The 11,241-nt window shown below is 36.4% G+C and overlaps 1 protein-coding gene across 1 annotated transcript in view; it reads right to left on the bottom strand.

Moving 5' to 3' along the window:
- Positions 1-500: 500 nt before the first annotated feature.
- Positions 501-11,241, bottom strand: part of LOC126175443 (protein arginine N-methyltransferase 7-like) — a 108,346-nt gene continuing 97,605 nt past the window's right edge. The window contains exons 7-9 of the mRNA XM_049922246.1: positions 5,640-5,876; positions 5,388-5,545; positions 501-1,123 (exon numbers count right to left, since the gene is read on the bottom strand). Of these exons, the coding sequence (XP_049778203.1) occupies positions 865-1,123; positions 5,388-5,545; positions 5,640-5,876 (654 nt within the window). The 3' untranslated portion in view covers positions 501-864. The remainder of the gene's footprint in view (positions 1,124-5,387; positions 5,546-5,639; positions 5,877-11,241) is intronic.

The following is an 11,241-nucleotide window of genomic DNA, read 5'->3' as shown; positions in this document are numbered from 1 at the left end:
TCAAACACACCCACACACTCACTTGTATTTTATTTTTGTGTATATTATGCAGGTTATTTTATAGTATTTGAATAAGTAGGATGGGTGTGTTATATTGTACAAGTAACTTAACTCGCAACCTTTCCAACAGGCTGAAACAGAATGTAAAAGTGCAATGAGTAAGTAAAGTTTTTCTTACTGATGATAGTCCATTATTCCAATTTTAACCGTTTCCTTTGGTATTTTGTTGCAAAATAATAAAAAATTATTTTTCTTGTAGTCTGCATACAAGTTGCCAACTGTTTTATCGTACTTACCAGCAGAAGTGACCCTTATAGTCTCTAAGGAAGCATCATATATGCTGTGGGAAATAAGCTGTTCATTGTCATATATGAGGGATGTATTGTGTTGCATACTGCAGATATGTTGTCAGTTGTAGACACGTGAACCCAAAAGAAATAGGCAGTAAACAGACATAATGTCATCAATGATGAAACAGGGCAAATGTCATTAAATAACTTTAATTTACAGTCATAAATATCAATAACTAAATATCAGCATGTATAAAAAGGTGGGTGGTACAGTTTTTTAATTAATATATCACTGATTTATACTACATGTGTAATGTACATATAAAACAGATAGTGTAATTACATTTCAGTTCACATTTAATTATATAAACTATTAACAATGATGACATGTGTAACATATGCAGATCAGTTTGCTCTTAATTTCTGTGTTAAACTGAGTATGTATTTGCATGTGTCCACATGCTTGCTGTGAAACAGCTTTTGTTTGTATATACTAAGAACAAGTAACATCGTACAAGAGCTGCAATACAGGAACTTCGCTCAAGAATGTGTGCTGAATATAATAGTCTTTAGTTCACTTCTCACTCATTATCTGAAAATCGAATATCATTTCTCCATATTTTGAATAAAAATTAAGCTTATAGAAGAGAACATCAGTTTTTTTCACTGTTCTGTGGACTGGCATAAAATAAATGCCTTGTCTTGTATGAATATCCCACGACACTTGTTCTCCAGGTTTGGGTACACACACTGGTCCTGTTGAAATAACATTTTCTTCTTGTGCATCCAAATGCCAGTCAACCCAAAGGGCTATACCATGGCAAGTTCCAGACCTACAAAAATTAATTAATGAAAATAGTTTGGTTTCATATGTTTTATAGTAGCTTGAATTAAAGACGAACATTGACATATCAAGTACTGCAAAAGGAAAAACTGGAAACACATTTTTCTATAACAATTGAATATACATACACCAGGCCCTGTTATGGCATACACTAACAGTGAAAAAATTGCAAAACACGTGGAAAACTGGTGCTGTGTGATAAAAAAAGAAATCAGTGAATACTGCAGTGAACACTTCTCTCACAGCTGACAATGTTATTGATTTTTTTTGGGGGGGGGGGGGGTTGCACGGAATGGAGTCAGTAATCCTAGATGTCCCTAACAGTGGCTTAACTTTCCAAATAAAATAAAAAATTAAAGATTCCCTGCATATGTTTTTGCTACAACAACATAATATCCTGGTTGGTGGTGATAAAAATGTTGTAAACTCATACAACTATAAACTGTACAAAGGATGACTTGAGTGTTACACACACCTATTGTTGTTTGCCCATCAAACATGTGTGCACATGCCAACTCCCCACCCCCCATACACAAACAACAACAACAAAAACAAAAACAATGAAGTGCACCTACAGTTCTTCTGCTGCTGTTTTCTTCTATTGAAAATTGCTGAGATTGTAAGAAAATAGATGAAGTACTGGCACTGCATCAACTACATTGTTACTAGAGATGAAAGACATGATCGAATTTACCAAGTACAGGACTATGCTGCATGAAGCCCACATTCACAATAATGGATTCCATACAATGGTGTGTGACATATTGTCTCAAAATTAAACTATAAATAATATTAGTCCCCTGGTCCTGACCAAGATTTTCAGGAGAACTCTTTTATCAGTAATCTCACATAAATGTGTGATAGGATGCATGGCACTACATCAAGACAGGATGGGAATTTGTCCCCAACAACACTGGCAGTAAAGGAACAAGTCACTCATCAAAGTTCCAAGTGATACCTGACACACCTTCCATTATTCTTTCAGTGAAGATATTTGTAGATACTCCAGTCCCTGGGCTAATGCATTCCAAATGTGGTTCACTGGTGTTATGCCGAGTGATCACATAGGTCAAAGAATGACATTCACATCTTGTTGAGCCTCTTTTTTAGAAGGCAGCATATTATATCATGTCACCCAAATCAGCTGAAAATATGATCTATCTGAACACTGAAATAGAGATTTGGCAAAGAACATACTGTGTTGCCATTACTGCTGCTTACTGTGACATTGCAAGCACAAATGTCACATTTTGTTCCAACAATATTTAACTTACATTTAAAGACACCCTGTTCAGAGCTCAACAGTAAGCAATACCAGACATACATAATTCAAATATTGTGAAGATTATTCAAGGACTGCCAGGAGTAAAATAAGAGATCAATTAAAGAACAACATAAGTTCAATTGTAAGCTCAACTGATATGAACACAGCATGCACTGTTTACTCTTTACCCGTGACAACCCCCTGAATGCAGAGTGCAGAGGTCTCATGCTCAATTCTTATTCATTTTAGGAGACATATATACAGCTTTAAAAAAGAAAAAGAAGCAGCAGCTTCACATCAAAACTATAATCAGGCTGTGCCACTGATGAATCTTATTTCTGTAAAAATATCATCACTAAGATATTTTTTAAAAAGACTGATTATAAATCAACAGTCCCTTTAATAAATCCTGAATGAATGTAGGTTTCATTTTCAATTAACATTGGAATAGCATGGGAATCCAGCACTACAGTCTTGGACAAACTCTCAGTGGATGTTGCTCTGCTTGCTTTCTCTGGCTATGGATAATGCTTCCAATGTGAATAATTAACGTGGATGGTCATAGTGAGATATTTTGTTTGTGTAGCAAAAGGGATTTTGGATTAACAGTGCCATTCACAGGATCACATATCATGAACAGTATCTGGTGCTGTTATCCTAACATAATGGTGCAGTTTAAAGCATGACTCCGATATACAATCTAATGATCACGGACACTACTTACTTTACTCAATTATCAACAGCTCAAGTCTTTGAAGCTTATTTCTACCCACATATTCCTCCAAACACCATTTCAAGTATTTTCACATCACCTGCACTAGCAACTTATACAGTCAAACCTCAATGTCAAAAACTTCCCTTCCCTTGGAAGCCCAAAATCTTGATATTTCGAAGAAAACCTGCTGTTATATCAAAGTTTTTGGAAAGCTCAGGAAGGCAGATTTTACGTATATACATGAAGTTCAATGGACAAAAACTCTTTATACTGAAGTCACCTCTATACTTCAAAGTCTTTCAAATAGTGCCTCTGTACACTGAAGTGCACACAAATAGGGAAGTGTGAGCTGTAAGTGTCAACCATGGACTATAAGCAGAAAAGGCTGACAATCACTGAAAAGCAAAAGTCAACTGATGAAGTGAAAGTGGGAGTGAAGAAAAATAAAGACAAAGCTGCAGATTTTGGGATCCTGGCAAGGACACTCGACAATAATCAAGAATGAAGACCGCATGATTACCACAGATGAAGGGACAGATCGGAAACAACAATGAAAGGTTGACTTCCCTCATTTAGAACAGCTTTAAGTGTAGTGGTTCTGCCAACAGAGGAACAATAATGTGAACATCAGTGGACTTATTTTGAAAGAAAAGGCACACAATATGTTTCATGTGAGTAAGGGGTGGATAGAAAATTTCAGGAAAAGAGACATATTGTTTTCTGAAAAGTGAATGGGGAAAGTGCCAGTATAAACAACAAAATTTGAGATAAATGGAAGTTATAATTGCAAAGGATCCTTCAAGATTACAAACCGGATGAAGCTTTTAATGCAGATGAACTTGGACATTTTTACAAATGTCTTCCAGACAAAAATTTGACACTCTGAGGAGGAAAATGTCACGGGGGCAAGCAAAGCAAAGATTGTGTTACTATGACAGGTACAGAACACTCAAGCCACTTATAATCAGAAAACCTAAAAAATCATGAGGTTTTTTATTTGTGTAAGTCATTCCCTGTGGAGTACACTGTGAATAAGAAAGTGTGGATGACTTCAGAAGTGTTTTCAAAACTGGTTAAAGGATTTTGATAGGAAAACGGAAAGTTGTGTTGTTTGTGCATAATTGCAGTGTGCACAATGCTATCCTCTTTTTAAAATGCATGACAGTACAGTTTTTACCACCTAATACTATGTCAGAATTGCAACCTGTAGAACAAGGAATAATCAAATGGCAAAGAAAACTACAGGTATGAAGTTGGTCTGAATGACAGTCTGCAATATTGACGATGTCAACACTACAACTATCACAATTTTAGATGCTACGAGATACTGGAGAAAATGTGTGGAAATGTGAAGAACCAAATGATGATCAATTGCTTCTGAAAATGTGGATTTTTATGACAGCTGAAAATGAGCAGCTGATGGGTTTAATACTTAAACATGTACAATCTTAGTTTGATTCTGCCACTGATTTATGGGGATTTTGATTAAAGTTTTTATTTTATGCAATACATACAAGAGACACCCCCTGTCAGTCCGAATGGATGAAAGTGGTGACTGACTTCAACACCGCTCACATTCGTTTTCAAGATTTCGTGGCTGGGAACAATGATGTTGCAGTAGCAGGATCACTAACAGAAGTCAAGACTGTTGACTCCACAAAGACAGCGAACGAAAAAGAAGGTGGCAACAATGACGAAGAGGAAGTCAAAGAAGCACTGCTAGTGATGTCCAGGCAGGCCAAAGCTGTTCTTGGCACAATCAGAGTGTACATGGAGAAGTGTGAGGATGTAGAGGATAATCCATTCTCAGGAATCACAATTACAGACAATGAAATTGACTCACAGGTGACCAAAGTTTTAAAGCAAGCCAAAATTACAGATTACTTTTAAACACAATGCTTTCTGTAAATGTACATGCTACATACTCTTTTACTGAGTTTAATTTTTTTGCAACAAAGGTATTTTATTTTAAGCTTATAAATTGTTATTTCAGAAAAAATCAACAATATGGTTCACAATATACCTTGATTTTACATTACCAAAACTAAAGAAAGGTCTATATCACACACAAATGTGAAGAAATCACAGTACAGTAACAAATAAATCATGGACTGAAAACTTTTTTATATATCAGATGAATTTGGCCTTCCCTAGAGCTTTGATATATCAAGGTTTGATTACGCCATGGGGAGGCTAATTATATTCATTACACGTGTTTTACACCTCATGAGAAACAATGAAAAATTGCAAATGTTGAGTAAATAAATTACAAACCATTCACAGTTTATTTGTCCGGATTTTTCAATATTATCGCTGAATGATTTTTGTCCAAAATCAAATTTTGTTACATGGAATGGACAAGTTATAGGGCGTCCAGGATACTCCCACAGGGGATGAGCTTCGATCTGACTGTCACTAATGTTTCTGGAAGCCTGCAACAAAACAAAATTGTACAATAAAACTGCTACTGTGTTACAGTTTAGTTTACTGTTTAACATATTGACTTAACAGGGTTGAAACACTTACATCTATTAATTCATCAAACTTAATCATTGAAAATCCTTCAACCGTATGAAGAGGTGATCTTATTTTCCACAGGTGGTCAAATTCTATTGCCATTCCCCATATACTGGCCTGGCATGGAATGATATTAGCTGTGTCAGCTATAAGTTGATTCAATTCATTTTTCAGGTACCAAAAGTAGATATTGTGCCATGGGAGAATAGATGAAAAGAAGGCAGGTTCACCAAACACTATAGTCACCTAAAATATGAGAGAAGGTCATATTTCAAATTACATAAATTCATAAAAGTAATAGGCAAAAGCACTTACTCAGTAGATTACTTCTCCACCTTTTCAGCGAGCAACTTTGAAAGAAAGGATATTTTTTTTCTGTGCCACAGGACCATGCTTGTATATGAATGAACACCACAGCTGTTTGCTTATAATTTAATGCCAAAAAAATTAAATATAGCTAGTATTATTAAAACAGTAAAAGCAAAATAGCAGTACATACAAGGAAAAAGCGATGAACTATTTATATTTATTTGAAGATGGTGCTCATTGAGTTTGTCCACCCCTGTAGCTGAGTGGTCAGCATAGATAGCTGCCACGTGGAGAACCCAGGTTCAATTCCTAGTACTGCAACGATTTTTCCTCGGTGGGAGGGCTGGTATGGGGTGCACTCAGCCTTGTGATGGCAATTCAGCACCTATTTAAATGAAAAGTAGTAGCCCCATGGTCTGGAAAGTTGGCAAAATGGCCGGAAGAGTGGCATGCCCTTCTATATCGCAGTCAGCTGAGGAAGCAGCTGGTTGACATCCCATGGGCTCTCAAGGCCTTGGTGAGGAGCATGACTGTAGATTTTAAACAAGCCATATTTGAACCTACTATAAAAATAAAACGTGGGAGACTTTATAAATTCTATGATGATTCGTCATCTCTTCTTTTTACCTATCAACTATATGAAGACAGCCACTGGGTGGTCAAAAACAGTTATTGCACAGTACAATGCTCATGTGATTGTGTCATATAAAACACAAAAATAAAAGAACAAAGTAAACAGACAAAATTGCTTTGCACAATTTTTATTTTTGTCATACGGTAAAACAAAAGATAACTTATTTATCAACTAATGAGACAGAATCAACTGCATTTGGGGGAGAAGAGCTTATTTACATATTCCTTTTAGCACATAATAAGAATTGACAGAGTTGTGCGGGCTGCCCACCTGGCTTCTCCCAATCTGCTGATGCATGCTGCACAAAACTGGAGGCAAATTTGTATCTGTGCATGACAGCACATACGATGTTAACGCTAATGCTGTCAACAGAAGCCGAAGAGTTCATGGAGACATGTGCTTTCAAGCAGTGAGAAGCCCTGCAGCTGCACACTTCAACCAGCTGTGTGCTGCAGCAGACTGAGAAAGTGATTCTAAGAAAGGAGGTATAATATGGCAACTTGGTATACAAGACACATGAGTGTTTTAACTAATGACATAAGGCTGCCTTTTTCTGACATTGGAATAAAGATTATCTATCACAACACGAACAAATGTGATACAGCATTAAATGAAATATGCTGTACATTAAAAGAGGCTAAATCACATAAAATAGTGGAGAAAATTAAAAAACAGGAATTAAAAACTCTACATTCTCAATACTGCTGAGAAAGACTTGCTACTGAGACCAAGAAGAAAAGATGTGTTGGCAAGACTTCGAATATCAGGGCATCGAATCTCAGTGTAGCTGATAACCTATCAGAAAGAGTAATAGTTCTTTTCGTAACATGTCAAGCTTTATTAATTTGTGTTGGACAAGGTCAGTATGATTAGTAAAAACTCTACATTCTAAATACTGCTGAGAAAGACTTGCTACTGAGACCAAGAAGAAAAGATGTGTTGGCAAGACTTTGAATATCAGGGCATCGAATCTCAGTGTAGCTGATAACCTATCAGAAAGAGTAATACTTTTTTTCATAACATGTCAAGCTTTATTAATTTGTGTTGGACAAGGTCAGTATGATTAGTAATTATACTCACTCAATTAATTTAGAAATGGGTATTTGTCCTCTAAAATAAGTTATTTTCAAAGAAATTTCTTTCCCATCTGCTCCAATCATTCATGTTGTTCACTGCCAAGGTGTATAATCCTGCGGTCACAGAGAAAGCAGGAATTGCTGACTTGTTTTTAGCACTTAACGTCATGACAGCTTGATCTCTGTGCAAGCTGTACTAATGTGTGGCTTTGTGGAAAATCTGACTACATCTGACATTTCCCATTCTCTTTAGAATGTGCTTTGATGCGTGCTTTAAGGAATATGTGAATGGGCACTACAATACGGAGCATAGAGGGAATGCAGAAGTGAAGGGAGCAGACACACAAAGCCTGATGGTAAGGTGATGAAACTATGCCTGAATGAAAGGAAGTTGAGATAAATGACGTGAAAATGTCTAAAGCAAGATGGCAAAAAAGGCCCACACACACCTGCTTTCTTGAAGGTGTAAAGATTCGGTTCCTAGGGTTAATTTAAGTGACCAAACTAAAGTGACTTAATATGCAAGATTAGTACAGGAGGGTGCAGAACTTAACTGGACATTTGTAACACATGTACTTCATTTATCTCATGTTATACACCCTTCAATTTATACCTGATTTGCAGCTACATGTTTGTTTTATTTACAGTATGCCCATTATTTGTGTAATATTTCTATTCTAATATCACTGATAATTTCAACAAACAATTATTCAACATTTGCAAAAATATTGGTCATGTCATGATTTAGAAGCTGATTTTGTTGGTACGACAACCCAAGATATGACCACATGCTGTCTGTTAATTGGATATTTTTGAACAAAAGTACAATTAATACATATCTTCCATAAAAAATAAACATATCCGAAGTTCTTGACCATAATTAACAATCTGACAATCTTTGTACAATGGAGACTCTACATTGGAATAACAACAATAGGAATAGGATAGATTTCTATTTATCATAAAGATGACCTTGAGTTGAAGACAGACACAGTGAAAAGACTGTTACACATGTAGTTATCATCCAAAGCCTTCCTCAGCAAAGAAAACATAGACACGTTACACAGGCAAGCGCATCTCATGCACTCTCGGCTGCCACCACCAGCAGCTCTGAATGATCAGAGCTACCAGTAGTGCTGGTCTAGTGTGGGTGAGGTGTGCTTGCCTGTCAAAGTGTCTATGTTTTCTTTCCTGAGGAAGGCTTTGGATGATAACTACATGTTGCTGACAATATTTGTACTTATTTGTCTCATTTATTCTTTCATGATGCAACAGAAAAATTCACAATTTTTGACAATAACTGATTCCATTTTGCTGATAAATTCACACTGAGTCTTTGATATTATAATTTCAATATCAAACAAAGATATCTAAGCCCCAGCCTTGCCCCACACACATTCACACACAAAACACCACCACATTTGGTCTTGCACCACCCTTATATAGAAACAATCCATTATGCCAATCTCATTATTAGAATGCATCGACAAAAATAATCAATTTTTGAAAATATAAATGTAACCAGATAGATGAAAAATCTACTCACCAAATGGCAGCAGGAGAACACACACATAAAGGTATTTAACTTTGCAAGCTCTCGGAGCCAGCGGCTCCTCCTTCTGGGAGAAGGGTTGAAGGGGAAGAAAGAGGAGTGACCCCTCTTCCTCCCCCTTCAATCCTACTGTGAGGAGGAGGATCCAGTGGCTCTGGAAGCTTGCAGATTTAAATAGCTTTACATGTGCATTCTCTTGCCAAAATTTGGTGAGTAGATTTTTTTATTCATCTAATTAAATTACATTTTCATTATCAGAACAGATATTTTTGTAAAGTTGTAATGAAAAATTACTAATTCACAAAACCTCAAGTGTAAGAGCATGTTCTACAATAGCAAAACAATTGTTTAATGGTTTGTGTTCTTAAAAAATTGTTTTTCATTGGAAATTTCATAAAAGTATGAATGGCAAAGAATTATTTCTAAAACACCCAATTTTTCTACTAAATAACATAGTTATTTCAACTACTAACTTTTACACATGTTCTCACTTAACAATTACGATTTTTTTAGTTCATTGTGTTAATTTGTACTTTGTAATATATTACTACACATTCCTGTTAGTTTAGTGTTGAACTTTGGAACTTTAAAACAATAATTTTGCGTGAAAATAACTGCACTAGAAAGAGAGTTCGTATTCCTTCAGATTTAACCATTTGTTTTATCTAATTATAAACTCAGAAATATGTTTTTACACATTATTAAAATTTTGGATGTTGTTGATGACTCTGATTGGTCTATAATTTACAACTCTACCATAAAAACATTAAATAACAGCAATGAAATGAGGTCTAAACCCAAGCTGTGTATCGAGTAATTCGTTAAAAGTTGTGTACAGTGTACTTTAACATGAGATTCAGAGCTGTTACATTACACTAAATGGACGAAACAAACACTGTCTGAAGAGGCCCGGTAAGCCCAGTGGTACTGACCGACCACCGTGTCTCATCTTTAACCCTAACGCGTCACTGAATGTGCATACGGGGCCAAACAGGCGTTTTAGACCCTATGGTACTGACCGACTGCTGTGTCATCCTCAGCCCTAAGATATGATTGGATGCAGATATGGAAGAGGGGTGGGGGGAGGCGCACCATTCTCCCGGCCATTGTCAGTTTTCGTGATCGGTGCAGCTACTTCTTAGTCAAATAGCTCCTCAATTGGCCTCACAAGGACTGAGTGCATCCTGCTTGGCAACAGCACTCAGCACACCCAGACAGTGACCCATCCAAGTGCTACCCAAGACTGACAGCACTTAACTTTGGTGATCGGATGAGAACAAGTGTTACCAATGCGGTATGGCTGTTGGCAAATTACACTATACATCAGAGTAGACTGATTGAGGTGTGTTCATTCTATGCATTAAAACAAGAAAATTTAATGCTTTCTACTAACCAACTAAAATTACGTGGTATTATTCACTGTGGATACTTAATGAAGATTATTTCTTGGAAACACAACATTTTTGCACCTTTTTTACAGCTTATTTATTTTTGTGATTTATCTTTCAGGTTAGCAGAACACTGTCTAACGCTACTGGTAAAGATCTTATTATGCATACTGGTACAAACATGAACAAAGAAATGAATTTACAACCAACCATCACATCAATTAATTGCCAATACTACTACTTCCTTCTTTTCCCTACGATTTATCTCATCTGACCCGAGGACTGCATCCTCAAGATTTAGCAAATTTTATTTTGTTATTTAACTTTGTGCCATGATGCCCTTACTGAGATCACAATCGTCTAGGTAACGTAAGTGAGGGAAGTCATATACACCACCTGTATGTGAACTGTTTCAACTTTGTTCCATGTGTTATTGTATTTGAACTGTTTCTGTATCACATTCTCTGTGGAGAAATTTAGGAACTAGTTTAGCATCTGTCTAAATTAGCCATAGAAAACTGCCTAAAAAACATGATCAGGATGTCTGGTGTACCAGCCCAGGGTCATTAACCTGCTGATCCAAGTTTGTCTCACATACCTCTCTCACTCTAGCAAGCTGTGCGTTATACAATATGAGCAGGTCAATGAGCTG

Source organism: Schistocerca cancellata, chromosome 3, assembly GCF_023864275.1.
Source record: "Schistocerca cancellata isolate TAMUIC-IGC-003103 chromosome 3, iqSchCanc2.1, whole genome shotgun sequence".
In the NCBI taxonomy this organism is placed as follows: Eukaryota; Metazoa; Arthropoda; class Insecta; order Orthoptera; family Acrididae; genus Schistocerca; species Schistocerca cancellata.
This window is presented reverse-complemented; position numbering and strand designations above follow the sequence as displayed.